General features: G+C 42.5%; 1 protein-coding gene across 1 annotated transcript; it reads right to left on the reverse strand.

The window, feature by feature from the left end:
• Positions 1–8,621: 8,621 nt before the first annotated feature.
• Positions 8,622–17,036, reverse strand: ERH (ERH mRNA splicing and mitosis factor). The gene is made up of 4 exons (XM_065636580.1): positions 16,930–17,036; positions 13,565–13,652; positions 12,319–12,439; positions 8,622–9,111 (listed from the first exon to the last, which is right to left on the reverse strand). The coding sequence occupies exons 1-4, from the start codon at positions 16,930–16,932 to the stop codon at positions 9,009–9,011; spliced, it is 315 nt and encodes a 104-aa protein (XP_065492652.1). The 5' UTR covers positions 16,933–17,036; the 3' UTR covers positions 8,622–9,008.
• Positions 17,037–17,186: the final 150 nt, after the last annotated feature.

Below are 17,186 nucleotides of genomic sequence, written 5' to 3' on the forward strand. Positions count from 1 at the left end.
AGGCTTACTGGCACAGGCTGGCACAGTGTGGCTTGGCTGTGGGCTGAGATACTCAGCTGCCATGAGGGAAAGTTTGGTCCCTCGCTCAGGAGTTGCTCTTACCTCCTGCCACATCTGGCATTTTCATCGGAGCTTTCACCTCCAAGAGGTTTTTTTTAGTCCAAATCCCTCAGCCTTTGAAAGCTGATGATGCTGCAGCCATAAATATCTGCTGATGAAAACGGGCATTAAAAATGCGACAGATGTAGCTAAGTCTAAAAGCATACCAACGGGTCTTATGCTTGGGGTTAAATTACAGAGTGTGAATGTTCAGGCTTGCTCTTTCGCAGCTCTTCTCAAGGCTTCAGTACAGCACGGTTAATCTTTTGTATTTTAATTCTCTTAAATGCTATTGTGTGAGATTTGTTGTGTGTTTTTTTGTTTTGTTTTGTTTTTTAACTAGAGGCTATGCATTAAAATGCTGTTGACAAGGACAACCAAATGATGTCAGAGTCCTTCTAATTATCCAAAGCTGAAGTGTCGCCTCTGCTTTCTGTCTGAGTAGATGAAAGCAACTTTCAAAGAGACCCACTTAATACCGGAGCATTCTTCAAGGCAATCAGCTGCTCCAGGCTCTTTTCCCCCCAAGCAATCTAAATGCTAAATAGATCTTTAAAATAATTACCATATCTAAGACGAGGAGCCATTTTCCCCTGCAAACACCTGATGCTCATTAGAAATATTTAATGTGTCACACATCACCTCTGTTTACTCTAAACTTTTTTGGCAGGAGTTTGTCAGGTGTTTGCAAGTTCTGAGCCAATGCTGAAGAGCTTGGGGAAGCCTCTTGAGCACAAGTCCTTTGTCCTGAAAGAGAAGGACTCTGGATTTTTGCAAATCTTTTCCCTTTATCCCTCATTTCAGCTTCATTTTGATCTTATTAAAAATAAATAGTGTCGGTGAACGACACCAACCTGACACCAGCCAAAACCAGGTCCTCATATTGGAGATGAGCTGAGCCCTGAGTTTGCGAGGGGCAGGGCGACAGAAAAGCTGGCTTTAACCTGTCTTTGCAGCTCCTCTTTCCCAGGTCAGGAGAGGACACAGCTGGGTCACTGCTGGCTGCTTACAGCATCGAAGAGCCCTTGTCAGGTGCAGCGGCTGCCAGCGCGGTCACAGGAGTCCCTTTATCCAGGAACCTCTGTAGCACACACTGAATTGTGAACCCCACAGGGCTGTTACAGCGGGTTTCCCGCAGTAAGGGGAGCCTCCTGCCAGGGGAAATCTGTAGGAGGGATCTGCTCGCTGCACCTCATGTGTCTGTCAGGAATCACTCCCCGCCTCGTACCAATGCAACATGTTAATGAAGGAACAGACCCTCTGGGAAAATGGGGTTGCTCGAGGAGGAGCTGTTCTTAGCTCTGACTGCTAAACCTGCTCTACTTTACACCTTGCATGATAATAAAGCTGAAGTTGGACGAGGCATGTATGATTCTAGCCTAGTGGTTCAAGAGCTTTCTGTCCCTGGAATAAGGCCTAGAGCCAGAGATTGCTTCAGGAATTACTTTGCATTTTTATTGTGTAACCATTTAATTTCAAGTTCATAAACAGCCTTTGGAGGAGTGCCTGGAATGCAGGACCTCCTTGCCGTGCAAATGCCCCAACTGCTGCTAGAAAACTGTAATTACTTTCCTTCTGGTGCAGGTCATCCTCAGATATTCCATTCCATACCCCACCATAAGACATTCAGTGTTTTGCCCTCTAATCCCCCTGCCAGCCCCAAACAAGCCTATACAGCTTGGTGAAACAGAGAAAGCAGTGATTTCTGTGTTTATTCTCAATGGCCGTGCTCTGGGAAGGCTTACCAAATCAAGGGGGATGAGGAACACCTTGTTTATGACTTACCTAAGCACTTACAGAGGTAGTATGAACACAGCTGAGACTAAAGCACTTCTGGGTAGGTGTTGGAGCAGATCCTGAATTGTGAAGACTGGGATATGTGTGTTTGAGGCGAATCCAGCTTTGGACAACAGCTGAATAGAGGCTTTTTGGATTCTAGTGTGAGATCTAATGATTCAAATCACAACTACACCCTTTGGATCTGGGCTTCTGGACACCATACATCACCTGGGGTGCAGCCTGGAAAAGCATCTGAAATAATCTGATTTTGAGCCCTATATTTTGATTGGGATTCCATACATCCTCCTTAATGCACGCTTCTCAAGTTCTGGTGCTTCATCACCACTGGGGTTCTTTATCCTGTAATATACTGCAAATAAGATCGAAGGTCTTGAGTGAGTGGAGGTCATGGGACCCTTTCACTGGTGTGCTGTGCATGGTAACGCTATCATCTGTGACCTCTGTGAACTCAGAGCCTCTAGACACCATGTCCATTAGTAAAACAGATTACAAAATCTCAAAGGGGTTTTTTTGGTGTTGCTCAGAGGAGACACGAGCACTGCTGTAGAAATTTTCTCTGAATTAGATGGTAATAAAACCTGACACGGAGGACTGTGAGCATGTGTGAGATGGGTTATCTGGGGGCTCTTCCTCACACCCCCGGGGCCCCACCATCTGATTTGTTCAATCATGTCTTAATCTGACCATAATCCCAGCAAGCTAATGAAAGGGAACTGGCAGAGAAGGCTCTGTGCCTGCTCTAGCGATGAGTGACCAGGCAGATCCTGGAAGCTATAAAAGGTTTTAAGGGGATCAATATTCTCTGTGCTCTCATTTCTAATTGGGCTTTATTGGAGGGCTCTGATTCACACAGAGTTCATTAAATGGACTCAGATGGAGTTTCTATAACTGAGTTTATACTCCCAGGGCATAGGATCAAAATAGCAGCAGCAAGCAATTGTCAAAGCCCCTAGAACTCATCTGGAGAAGTAATTGCAAGAGTGCTGAAGTATTAGACTTCAAAGAAACATGGATGTGGCTAAATCAGTATTATTAATTGCATTTAAGTTTACAAAAAAAGTTATCTGTCAAGTTAAGAGTCACTCTAAAAAACACTCAGTGCCGTGAAGTAGATATTTCAATTAATTTGTAGTACCATTTGCATTCTGGGGCAAATATTTTCTGAGTATACAGCTCCTAAACAGTGACTATACCTGCTAGAATTACATCAACTCCAGTTCTCTCATTCTCATGACACCATACCCAAAACACCAAGCTTGTGGAAAATATGCTAAAAAAAAAATGGAGAAAGACACTCCTTATCTGCCTTAGGTCTATATACACACTTTCATCTTCCCTGCAAAACATCTGTGGAAAATATTACTTGAATAAAAAAAATCCAATATAAACCCCCAACATAGAATGCTTATGTGTATCTGATCAGATAAAAGAGCCACCTAGTCCATCAACCTGTTTCTGCCAATGATCCAGACCAAGAGTCTAGGGGAAAATGTAAGAACAGGGCAATTCCATAGCGCTGCTCTCCCAAAACACTGTTAGGGCCCTCAGTGATTTTTAATGCATTGACATCCTGAGCCAGGGGTGGCATCTTTGTATCTAACAGCCGTTTGTGGATTTCTCTTTACTGGGCTTATCTAAGTAAATAGGAAGAGGGGTGTGTTTCTGTTCTCAGAGGATCTTCTGCATTAACCAATTAGCACTACTTATTACTAGATAGGGTGAGTGTCAGTTTTTGATGGGTGGTAGGGTAAGAGCTATCAGTTAGGTAAATGCACATGTGAGGAGGGAAATGGGGAACTGGATCAAAGTGCTCAGCATTAAACTGCTCATCTGCTGTTGGGCTGAGAACTGTATTTTGCTCTTATGTTACTCCAGGAGCCAAAAGAGAGCTCAGGCAAGTCACACAGGTAGGTGTTTTTTTCCAATCTGAATTACAAGTCAAATGCCTTTGAGGGTGGACCTCCCTTTTCCCTGCAACTAGATTTAAGTGATGTCTAAATTCTAATGACAGCATGCCTGGAGGTACTTATGGATTTTTCTACAGAAACAGTTTAAATGGAGAACTCAGGTTTATGGAGCTTAAAATGTTTTATTTGAGGTGTCTTGGTGCACAGAAGGAGGTTGATAAAAAATTTACTGGCTGCTGTTCCCCTACAAAAGGAATCTGGGGCTCCAAGTGAGATGCCCAGGCTTCCTGTATGGAGGGAGAACGGGGTCTGAGGAGTAAGACAGAAGCCAGTGTGCCGAGCTTGCTGAGTTGCCAAGGTTTTGCAATATGCTAATAAGATGATTAATCCATTATGTATAAGATGGAGGGAAGTGCCTATTTTTCATTGGGATTTTTGGAAGGGAAATAGTTCCTGGAGCTACAACTGACCTGATTTGTGTGCCTTTCTGCCAAGAAATACAGCGGCACAATTTTGTGGTTAATGTAGCCCCCGTTCTCATTTCAGACAGACCTTGAGTCCTCTAGAATATCCCAGGTGAGTGTCCTCATTAAGATCATGTGCTTGGTTATTTTCTTGTGTCTCTTTCTCAGTCTTTCTAGGTGAAGTTGTTTCATTTTGTATGAATAATGAATGCTTTCACTTGGAGATGATAGAGGAAAGGGATAGAGGGTGCAGAGTGATCACTGAACAATTGTGTTGTAAACACAAAAACCTCACATGCAACTCTAGGAGGCATTAAATTATTCATTCCTGGTTAAGACTACGAAGATATCATTACCACAGTACGAAAGACTGGCAAACTTCATTTAGAGCTGCAGGTGCCCAGGATGATAACTGTGTTCAATCAAAGACAAACTTAGACAGAAAAAGAAGAAGAAAACTGTTAAGATGAGCAGAAGAGAAAGCAACCTGATGTTCAAGAAGAAACTACCAATCATATATTGCTAATTTAGCAAAATCGAGGTGGGGAATGATTGCTTTCCTGGGAGATGAGGACAGAAGTACTTGGAGAAAGAATATAAAAAGATGCTACTAGCACAAAGTGGATGCAAATTGAAATGAAATTCACTTGGTCCAGATTCTAGAAGGAGGTTGATGAGCTGAGAAGTGTGTTCTGGAACAGCATTACAAGTGAGGCAAGGAAAGCTGCATGGGTTTGGCACTGGCTGAGCTTCTGGAGATGGTGGGGGTGGAAAAGAAACAATTCTGGGTTTGAGAACTTCTTGCACTTCTTCAAAGAGAAAGCTTGAATGCTGACTCTGCTTGTTCCACTCTGGTTATGTCTTGGTGCTTCTGCTGCATTCCAGTGTCACAATGGAATAGATGTACAACCTAAGAATGCCCTCAGAAAACAAGTCATTATATTGAAATTTATTTATTTTTCACATTTCCTTCCTGGTCAGAACCTGAGAGTAGCTGTAGCTAAGAATAAAATACAGACTAAAGTTTATTTCTAGGCCTATTAGTGCTGACTTTCTTCTTCCCCCTGCAAGTACATTCCTGGATACTGCATTAGGATGCCTTTGCCTCCCAGAGAGATTAGCGGGGGTGTTGGGATGGAGATGGGGCATCGGTGTGATTGCTTTTCTGTCTGTTATCATGCACAGCCTGTTCTACCTTCCCCTGTCATTTTGTTGTGTCCTTGAGTTTTCCCTATCAGTACATCACAGATTTCTGAGGCCTTTTATCTCTTACACAGATTTTTTTTTTTTAATTTTGTTGGGGGCTGGAAAGGCTTTTGGTGTGTGCAAGTGTATGGAGGGGAAGGGGGGCTGCTGGGTGGCAGTTCTGATGACCTCTCAGAACTAAACTTCTGTGACAAGGCATTATCCTCACTGTCCCATACGAACCTTCTTTCATTCAAAGAGAACATCAGAACAAGATCAAATCTGACTGTTCTGCACCCTGTCTTTGTCACCAGGGATTAGTTGCACTGTCTCAAGCCCAGTGAACACTATTGTTGTGTCACACAAACCCACCCATGACTACTTGCTAGCCTGCCATTTGCAGCATTGTCCTAGGTGGTCTGAGGAATGCCAGCCTCAAATGCCTGTATGATATCGGTCAGAGTAGGGATTCAAAGCTGAGGTTTCCCATTTTTTGTTAGACAGGACTTTCCAGTATTGAGTCCAATGGAATGATGGATAACTTAAGTTGGAAGAAAGCTCCAGAAGTCATCTAGTCAAATCCTGCTCAGAGTTGCTCTTCTAACCAGATCAGGTTGCTCAGTGCTGTGTCCAGCCAGGTCTTGAACATTTCCAGGATGGATATTCACCGACGCCTCCAGGCAACAGGTTTGTGTTGGGGGTGTGTGAAACACCACCCTCTGGGTAACTAAGAAGGTAGTAGTTTAAACTTTGGAGCTGTTTCCTGCACAGTCAATGGAGCGATGCAGAAGTTGTTTGAACAGCAATCAAATGCACTAGATGGAAGCACCGGTGCATTAGTGATCTGGGCCGTACAGGTGTCAGTTAGCCAGTGGCAGAGTCCAGAAACACAGCCCCTAAGCACACAGCCCAGTTTGTCTCTTATCCAGGTCTTGTTGACTTACACGGCACAAACGCAAAGCTGTGTGTGTATCACTGATGGCTGACCTAAGACAACAGCACATAGTAACAATCTTAGTTGGAAGGACTACGGAGACATTGTGGGGGTTGCAACAGCAGATCGACTATGGTGTGTACAAAATTAATAACAAATCCCTTGCTAATGCTCCACCAGGGATGGCACTGAGCTGGGATATGCGGCATGGAAGTTTTGCTTGTGTGTCATATGCAAACTCAGCACAAACAGTAGGAATAAAACCTATAAATTGGAGCTTTGCACAAGCCTCATCCAGATAAACTGTTCATACAGGCATAGTTCAGATTACAGTAATGAGGAAACTAATTGCCAGAACAGGATGCTTCCCTGTAACAAATCCAGATGGGTCTTACTTTAACTTCAATCCTTTTCAGACACAGTGAGGCTGAAGCATTTATTAATGGGTCAGAATAGAGAGATGCCTTGTACTGTGCAAACCCAAACATCTCCATCAGTGTATTCCAGTGGCAAATTCATTCCACTGCTATTTCAGTGAATGGAACATTATATTCAGCCAACACTAAGTAACACTACAGCAGACAAGACACTCAGTGTAGAGAGCCTGAGAATTGACTAATGTGGCAGAACTTTAAAATAATTTTCTATTTCAACAGATTTACTCTTGCAGTTTAGGTATAGTGAGTACATGTTATGCGTCATTTTATCTTGAGAGAAATACTGAAGTTGGCACTCCCAGATTTCAAGGGAAAGTGGGTACCTAAAGCGAGTGGTTCAGATGCCCAGTGAGGCTGAGACTCTCCACAGTTACCAGCCTCAGCCACAACCTGTCTCCTGCTGGAGAACTGCTAAATTATGCTCCTTGCCCCCCTAAATACTCCTCTTCCCCCAACCCTATCATAATGGTAAACCAGGAAATTTATAAATTATGTCTTAATGCTCTCCAGGGTCTAGCAGACACTTAACAGTTTAACAGCAGTTGAAAAACAGAAGCTGGAAATTGTTTTGTATTTGTAATCCAGCTACTGTTGATTTTTCAGTTTATTAGCTTGATGGATTGTTTGAGTTTCCAACACAGCTGAGTTCCAGTAAAATCTGGCCCTTACAAAGCAGTAATTGCAAGTGTACGTAACTGTTCACGTGCTCTAAAGCAAAATAGCTGGAGCGTTCCCCTCCTCCCTCTGAGAATAAGTCATCTTGAGGAGCATCCTTGCTTTCCGTGCATCACGAACTAGCACATTACTTGGTTATGAGATCACAACCAGCAACTTTGCAACGTTCTTGCCTCTGAGGCCAGTGAAAAATCCGGTGGTTCTTCCAACCTAAAAAATCCTACGAGTGGTGAAGTCTCCAAGTCTTCAGCAGCTATTACGTATCACTTCAGTGAAGTGACTTCATTAAAGTGAAGCTACTTCATTAAAGCTCTACTGTAGACAGTCAAGTTGACCTCGTGTTCTTTTAAGCTGATCCATTTGCTATGAGGTCCATCAGAGACTATTGATGTGCATTAATAAGTTAACTGCACTGAAGAGAATTACATTCCTCCATGAATCCTGGAAATGCTCCTGGTTGAGTATACCTGTACAGTCTAAGACTCAAATCTGTACTTATAGTAGACAAATTCTAGGCTAACACAAAGGAACGAAGCACCAAGCCAGCCTTGCTTTTCTACCTGCTGCACTTTTTGGTCTAACATATCCTTCAATTCAAAGATTCTCAGTAGGAAAAATTACAAAGACATCAGCATTCCAGATATCCAGGGGCAAACAGAATTTTACAGTGTGTGCAAGCAGATAAGTCCTTATCCTTTGTAAAGAGAAAATGCAGTTTGGGGCAGATTCCCATCAAAACGATTTGCTTTGCCTGTTCCCTTATCAGGGGAAGGCTGGAAATAAGACTAATTCATGGGGTCTGTGATGTGATACATTCAGCCTGCACTTAGCCATTGCCTATCCCAGAGCAGACACACTTACCTGAATATAAATGCCTGGTAGAAAGATCAAGTTTAGAGTGTGAGAGGGTTGCTTTGTTTCCCAAAGATCCCCAGGAAAGAGAGCAGTCAAGACTAGGCCAGAGAAATTAACTTGGCAGGCCAGAATTTCAGCCATTCTGTGATGCAGCAAACAACTGTTGGTTCTGTCCACATAAGCTTTCAAGCCCTGTTCTTCAGCAAACAGGTGAGGAAGTTTTCATTTGTTGTTTGGCAAAAAACACAACATTCAGCACTCAAAGTTTAACTAAAGGGTATTTTTTTTATTCCCCATTAAGACCGTCTCAAGGACATAACTAAATGTTGGAAACCCCACAGAAGGGCACATACAGTGAATGTGGTGAAGTACAATGTGAGCAGCCCCAGGGGTTCAAACAAGATGGGACCATTAGCTAACCAGAGGAAAAAAACAAAAGTCTGCTAAAGATGTTGCACTTTCTTCTCCATTTACACTGAAAAAAAGTCAAATCCAGCAAAATCCTTGCATCTCTAACAATACATTCAGTCCTGGCTAAAGAGTTTAACAAGATGGCAACAGGATGACTATAATACAAAACGTTCACTACTACACTCTGTACACACCTGTTGTCCAAGCCCTCCCCCAACCCCACGTAATGCTGGTGCCCCCATTATTTGCTTGCTTGCTGGGCCTGCCTGCGGAGGAGGACGTAGATCTTCTCCTTTATCCAGTCTTTATTGTACGGCTGGTATGTCTGAGTATCAGCACGGTAACTGGAGAGGAAAAAAGGAATTAATATAACGTCAGTCTGTTCTCTAGTACATCTACCAGAAAAACTTCACAAATAATTAAGCATCTCAAGTGTACGAGGCAGAAAGTTGTGTACAGAACAAAAGTTATACCACAAGTACATGGGAATTGACATTTAACAGACATTCATCCTGATTCCTAAAAAACAGCCAGCAGATCAGAAAGAACCCAAAATAAAACTAAATGCTCCAAGGACTACTGAGTGACTGGATCACAGCATCTTCGCATTTTAATTTATGAATATAATTGCTAACAGGAGACAACAAATGGAGAACCTTAACATTCTGGAGCTCAGAATGAAGAACAGTTCCACCAGGAAACAATCTAATTTATCTTAATGAGCCAAACACTTCTTTACAACTACTTTAAGCAAGTGTTCATATGGAGTTTTCAAGGGTTCCACTTCTGTCTGGAATTTTGAGAAAACAAATAAAAGCACAGTTTTCCAGGAGCACTGTGCCCTTGCGGCCAAGAAGGCCAATGGCATCCTGGGGTGTATTAGAAGGGGGGTGGTTAGTAGAACGAGAGAGGTTCTCCTTTCCCTCTACTCTGCCCTGGTGAGACCTCATCTGGAATATTGTGTCCAGTTCTGGGCCCCCCAGTTCAAGAAGGACAAGGAACTGCTGGAGAGAGTCCAGCGCAGGGCCACGAAGATGATTAAGGGAGTGGAGCATCTCCCTTATGAGGAAAGGCTGAGGGAGCTGGGTCTCTTTAGCTTGGAGGAGACTGAGGGGTGACCTCATTAATGTTTATAAATGTATAAAGGGTGGGTGTCACAAGGATGGAGCCAGGCTCTTCTTGGTGACATCCAACAGTAAGACAAGGGGTAATGGGTTCAAGCTGGAACACAAGAGGTTCCACTTAAATGTGAGAAGAAACTTCTTCTCAGTGAGGGTGACGGAACACTGGAACAGGCTGCCCAGGGAGGTTGTGGATTCTCCTTCTCTGGAGACATTCAAAACCCGCCTGGACGCCTTCCTGTGTAACCTCATCTGGGTGTTCCTGCTCCGGCAGGGGCATCGGACTAGATGATCTTTCGAGGTCCCTTCCAATCCCTAACATTCTGTGATTCTGTGAAGATACACTCGTAGATGGATGACAAAGGATTCTTGCCAGTGACAGCAAGCTTACATCTAACAAACAAGGACACTTCATAAAAAACAAACTGAAAACAAGAACCTACAGACATATTTTCTTCACTACTCAGGGACAGTTGAGAAAAGCAGAAAACTCAGTTACTCAAGACGCTATTGAATTGAAGCAGAATTATACTAAAAAATGAAAGCAAATTGCGTTATCTGTGTAGATTCATGCCCTCCTTTCCCCCCTAGCTGTTAAAAGTCAAATGTTTTTTGATTAAGATGGTACTTCTAGTGAATTCTTCAAGAACTACTGAAGTCCTAGTCAGTCTTTAAATCTCAGTACACATATGTCTAATCAGATAAGAAAGCTGAGATGTCCATTAGTAAAAAGCTAAGTAAAAATCCAGAGTTAACTCAATCCAGAATAACTTACAGTGCTTACCTAATGAAAAAAACCCTAAGAATACTGTTTCTAAGAAAACCTTGTTATTTAAAACCCAGCATGACTGGTTCAAGCCCACAGAAAGACTTTCAGTATATATTGATATAGTAGTAGTTAGTAGTTTCAGTGCACTATAAGAAATATTAGTTTCAGAAAAAGGATTCCCGCCCCTGCCTCAATCCATTCATAATCTTGCACTGTGAGACCAGATAGCAAGTACTTTAGGAATCTCCATGAACATAAACATGGCTGGTGCACTACGTGCTCCATGTGCCATCTGGTGGAAAACTCTAAAGCTCAAGTAGAATTTGGCATGACACTGAGTTTACAAGCCTCATTACAAAAGGCACAAGACTGTACTAGAAAGCAGTTGCTACTTCCTAAAGCAAGAAGCTAGCTTCGGTCTGTTAGATAAACAAAACCAAAGCGTATTTTTCAAACTGCACCAGCCCAGCACTATGACACCTGAAGGTCAAATGTGGCAGAATGTCTAAGGACAAGGTAACTCTGCAGAAACTGTGATCCTGTTTTACTTATTCTACTGAAAACTTTGGTAAATGGCATTTGTAACAAGTCGCTATCAGTAACAGATTCTATATGTACATGAGAATGCAAAGGAAAGCAATCTGATGCTCAGGGTTTTCTTAAACAGCTTTTTACTATAAACTGGAATTAACTGGCAAAGACTGTTCACTGTGCAGCTACACAAGTACTCAAACAGGGATTTCTGACAAAGCAATACAGCTGCAGGAGTGTCCACACTAGATACTCACTAGCTGAAAAAGAGTTTCTAGAATTTTGAGATTCAAAAGCCAAATACCATGTCTTTTGTTATGTGAATATGAAATTTGTATCCTTATTCCTACAGAATTTCCACAAAGTTGATACCACTGTCATATCAAACCATTAGCCTGAAATTTATGGTATGGGAAATACTCATGATCTGGACTAAGTGATTTAGTTACAATATTATGTTCTGAATAGTGAAACTTAGCATTTGATTTCACAGTGCAGTCAGAATGGAAAGTACACAAGACCACCTTTGCTTGCCCACAACACATAGATGAGAACTGGAGAGAACATATTCACAAGAACACTTAAACAATTAGCTAGGGCTCCCTGGAGGATTGATCTGTTCCTCAATCACTTCATTAGGATTTACAGAAACTTCCATCTTGTGGTATCTTGATCAAAATAAACAGTTGGCTGCAACACACTTCTGTAGACTTTTACTGTACTAGTATAGCCCTCAGCTGAGCAAAATTCCGTAATCATTCTGCCTCCTTAAGAATCAGATCAACTGCACAAAGGCAGATACAGCCTCAATTTAAACAGATTCTAGCATTAATAAAATACGAAGATGAATTAAACTGTTGGACTTCAGTATTTGAAATGCTGGGAGCTTCAATGTGATGAAAACCCAAGTGGAACTGTCAGTTTCTAAGCTTTCTTTAGAGATAACTTTATTCCAATGCAGTTAATTGGAGTGGGCAACAGGGCATGCCAGCTGCAATACTGCTGCCTTGCAAAGTTATTGCAAAAAACACCCAGAACCTTACCGGATTTCACAGAAAACATCTAAGAGTTTAGCTGGAAGATTCTGACTTCTCTAAATCACTGAAATGGACTCGTACAACTGAACTTACACAAGACAGCTGAGGTCTGCCAAGTCATCAATGAAGTCAAACAATTGGCTGATATCATACGTAATGGATGGACTGTTGGGATTCATTCTCTTCAGATGCTCTTCATACATTTTACATACTCCTATCGAGAAACAAGATTAACAATATAGTATTAAAAACCCAATAACTGTATTTGCTGAAACTTCTTCAGCAATTGAACTAGAGATATCAGGGAAGTTCAGAGATGTCTACCATGAAAATAGAGACATAAACGTCTTAGATTTTGCAGAGCTGAATGCTTTTGTTCTAGCTATTTGCATTGAAACATTACACTAATATTAGAAAACCAGGTAAGATGCATGGAAAGAAGCAATATCATCATCTAGAGGAAAAAGTTTCAATTATGTCACAGATGTAACTTTCCATACTGTAAGCTCCAACAGAAACCTGAAAATCTTTCTAATAATTTTAAGACAGCAATTGCAACATGAATTCCTACTGTACAAACACCTGAGAAAGCGAAGAACTAATGTTAAATAAAGTTACTCAGATCTCAGAAGAAAGATCTTTCTTGATGAAAGAGTCAAACGGGGACACTGAGGTAAGAGAGACAGCACAAGCCTGTCTATGAATTTAAATCTCTTTTATTTAAGCTACCCCACAAATAATTTAGAATGCTTTTGTTTGCCTTGCAAAACTTCCTGGAATTAGAATTTCTAACATTAAGTGAACTTTCACCTTTAAATCATACAGCTGTAGTATTTCCATCTCCTTTCCAAGCTTAGCATGTGCCTCTTAGAGTCACACAGGATTTTTTTCTTGGGAACACATGCCATGAGGCTGCGAATTATGTCTCAACTGCTCACATACTTTCATTTTATATATTATTTCCAGTAGCAATCTTTCCTTTACATGGCTAGCACACAAATTAGTGAGAGAGCTAGGCTTTGATCCTGCAATGAAATGCATTCGGGCAAGCCTGCTGCATGGCCTCACCAAGAATATTGCCTGCTCTCACAGACTGAATATTGTCCAATCTAGTTAAATCAAAAAGAGATGTTTAACATAAAAAGGAAGTTTTAAAACAAAGAGTAACTATTTTCTAGTCTGCTAAAACATTAGTAAACTAAAAGCATGTGACATTTCACATTTTCTTAATTACCTTGGGAAAACACAAACAGCAACTTATTTTCTTACTAAGTAACTTCAGGAATATGTAAAAAATGGGGTTTTAACAACAGTTTTTGACTACCATATCTGCACCCACCTTCCATGCACTCATTCACCGATTCATAATCAGCATATGTTCTGCCTTCTGGCCTCTTGGTAGGCTGGACAAGTAGAATTGTGTGAGACTGAAAACCAAAACAAAATAAACATGAAGAAAGCAGGTTACTTGCAAAATTTGACACACAGACATTTTCCAAATAGCATTTACTGTTCGTGTAAGCTGTGTTAATAATTTTTATTTCTACTCAGTTCTATCAATCCTTATGTAACTTTAAAATGTGTAAAATCACCAGTAAAGCAGTTACTGTGTTGAAAAAAATACCACGGAAATAGTCATTTCTATTTAAACACAAAAACAAAGCTATAAAGCCAATGTATGAAAGTTATGCCCTTAGTGCATTTACTTATTTTATTCCAAACACAAGCTGTTAATAAGACTTTAATTAAAATAATTAAAGAACAAGGAGGGAGCCCAACTTCACTGTTAATCTCACCTTAAAGATTTTAACAGAAACAGCTTTTTTAGTTATTCATCTAATACCTAGGGAAAATAAATTATACAACAAATCCCTGCTTAGTATTCAAGATTATTTCCCACAAAACAGATGCACTGATTTTTCATACTTCAGTGAGTCTACTGAACCTGTAATAATGGCACAGATAACTGTTCCAAATGTCAGAGTCTGTAAGCTTATTCTTCTGCAGGAAAGACTTAAACCTGTGGCTTGCATTAGTTCTGTAATATTTTTCACTTGGCTACAGCAAGTAATTTGAGCAAACAATAAGCAAGATTTCTGAAGTGTACACAACCTGTGATCCAATTAACAGGTTACACAGCAGAGAAAGTTTGCAAGCACACTACAAAACACCATTTCCAGTGCTGCTAATTGGATCTGACACATTCAATGCTGATACATGACGTGAGCACAGAACGTGTAATATTCATGGAGGCAACTGCAGAGTAAGACACACTGGAAACAAACACCAAAGCATATAATTGGGCTTAAACTAATCAGCTGCTGATAGAAAAAACCCTGACTTGCACTTCGGACATATGAGTGAAGATACCAGTTCAGTGTCCATCAAATGCAGTGATGAAAAAGAAAAATGGCAAATATTAGGATTTACAAGGAATGTGTAAGAAAACAGTACAAATTTTTATACGACTGTAGTTTTCAGTACTTTAAATTCTGTCTCAAATAACATGGCAGGAGATTCAGAAAAGCCCAGGAAAAAGTTAGACAGAGAAACAGAAGCAGTAAGACTTTTCCCAATAATAAACGGAAAAAGAGAGGAATTCAGAGCCACACACTGTAACAAAAATCATACAAAGGAGATGAGACCACTTCAGCCCACTTTAGTGTACGCCAGAGGATGCTAGATTTGAAAGGAATTCCCCAAGAGGAGCTGGTATCTGGCTGTTCCTAAGTGCATTGTACTTGAATAGGCCTGTCTTACCACGGAGTCCAAATGACTGCCAAACTTTATCATAAAATACTTTTCCCAGCACCATCATTTTTATTTGCTGGTCACTGATGACAAGGGTTGGTTCTAAGACTTGCAACTCTCATTTCCTGGGAGCATTTGGCTAAAGATCTCTTATTAACAAGAATGCACAAAGTGTATCAGCCAGTTCAGTCAGTGTGTTCTAAAAAAAGCTGTGCTATTTAAGCATCAGAATGTCTTGCAAACTGTACTTGTGGTGTCCGATTAAATACACATATTTATCTCTTTCAACTAAAATCAGTCTTAAAAAAAAAGTTGTGTGTGTTTGACAAAACCTAAGAGAGCATAGATGAAACTGACCAGGAGTTACAGAACTGCATAACTGAGTGAATTCTGTATTTGGCCTCTCAGTATCTCACTGGTGAATCATTTTAAGCTTTCTGGCCTGTAGATATCCAGGCTATTCCTCCCATTATTTAAGTGTTAAATGAACGTATAGATTCTGAAATTATCCCAATAATCAGATTATAGAAAAAAATATCAGTGAGCCAGACATGTAAGCCAGTTCTTTCAGAAATTTACAGCAGAAATTATTTTGGCTTCTGACTTTAAACCATTTATCACTTCAGACACTTTACAATATCCATATCAGATACTGGCCTGGAATTATTAAAATTAGTGCCATTGGGACCATCTGTATTGTAGAGCTAGTACAAGAAAGTGACAAGCTCAGAAGGCTGAGAGAAATTTCCTCCAGCCAGAACCAGCCCTACTGAATATGCGCCTAGGTGACAGAGCAAAAAAATCAGTGCCATGAAAAACTATTCTGTTTTCCTATAGGTATAGATCTTGTTGTTAGGAAAAAAAAAACCAAACCAAGAAAAGATCCATAAATCTTCATGCGTTAGGACCAGGTTATCTGGAAGAGCCCAATACAAACTCTTATTATTCTGATGCATATGTTGGGTTTTCTTGCGTTTTCCTTAAAAGCACAGTTGTACTGGCTGCTGCTAAGCAGGACACTGAATGAGGTACCACATGGTTTATACTACACCAATACTGGACTTCTAGAGAGCACTTTAGAAACTGCTCCGATTACTGAAAAGACTAAACAATGAAAAAAAAAATAAACAAGTATTGTAAGAATAAGATGCTCAGTGATGCAAATACAAGTAGTATCCTGCACACACCTACATGCCTTTCAGCTACTTCTGATAGGCAGAAAAAGGGGTTTAAGTGTCACCTTTCACTTCAGAGAGCAGCGACAGGCTTTGTGGCTGCTCATCCTAGCAGAAGCTAACTGTTTTTGAGCAAGTGCCAGGCAGATGTAGAACTTTGCTGGAAACCCAGAAGCAGTCATCGTTCCATCACAAGGCAAAAACTTGCTTCAGCATATTCACATTTATCAGGCGAACGCAACACACTGCTGTGGCTGGTAGGCCTTTGTGTTTCAGCGAGCCATTCAAACGGCCCACTCAGATCCCTCCCCCAAGTGCTGGGGAGGAGCAGGGAAAGCAGCGCGGGCAGCAGCGGCCGCAATTAGCGCCGATCAGCCATTTAAGGCGGACGCACCGAACGGAACCGCGCAGCCGGCGCTCGCGAGACCGGGCTGCGCTTCCCGGAGCGCCGCGGAAGGGGCGGGAAGGGGCTCCCGGGCGAGCCCGCTCCACGCCAGGGCGGGGAGCGCCCCCCGGCTCTTCCCCCCAGAGCAACCGGCCCCCGCGCGGGGAGGCCCCGGCGCGCGGCGCTTCGCGAGGCCGCTGCCCCGCCAGCACGTGCTGCCCCCCGCCCGGGCCCGCGGCCGCGGCCCTGCCGCACTGCCCGCCGCGCCTTCCCGCCCACTGGCGCCGGCGCCCGCCCCCCTGCCCCAGGGGGAAGGGAAAGCGGCCTAGGCGGTGCCGATTCCCCCCCCGGGCAGGCGCGGGGTGCCAGGGGCCCCGGCCCGACCCCGCTCACCATTGCGGCTCCCGCTCCTCAGCACCGCCGCGGAGAAGAGGCGCCAGACGATGCCCCACAAGCCCCCGCGCCCACCGGAAACGCTACGCTAACGGCCGACCATAGAGCTGGCGGCGCTAGAGTGCCGCTCAGCGCACGCGCACACAGGCCCAGGCCGGCACTCGAGCGCGCGGTGCCACACGGCGGGACGCAGAGGATGCCGGGAGAGGCCGAGGGCACCAGGCTGGAAGGGGCGGGGCGCGCGGCCATCTTTGATG

The sequence above is a fragment of the Caloenas nicobarica genome, chromosome 5 (assembly GCF_036013445.1).
Source record: "Caloenas nicobarica isolate bCalNic1 chromosome 5, bCalNic1.hap1, whole genome shotgun sequence".
Taxonomy (NCBI): domain Eukaryota; kingdom Metazoa; phylum Chordata; class Aves; order Columbiformes; family Columbidae; genus Caloenas; species Caloenas nicobarica.

Excerpts from the sequence above, each read along its gene's own strand:
- ERH (XM_065636580.1), bottom strand. Across the intron at positions 12,440-13,564 it reads GGTGAATGAGTGCATGGAAG|GAGTATGTAAAATGTATGAA; the intron begins GTGGGTGCAGAT and ends GTTTCTCGATAG. Across the intron at positions 9,112-12,318 it reads GCAGACCTCAGCTGTCTTGT|TTACCGTGCTGATACTCAGA; the intron begins GTAAGTTCAGTT and ends TTTCCTCTCCAG.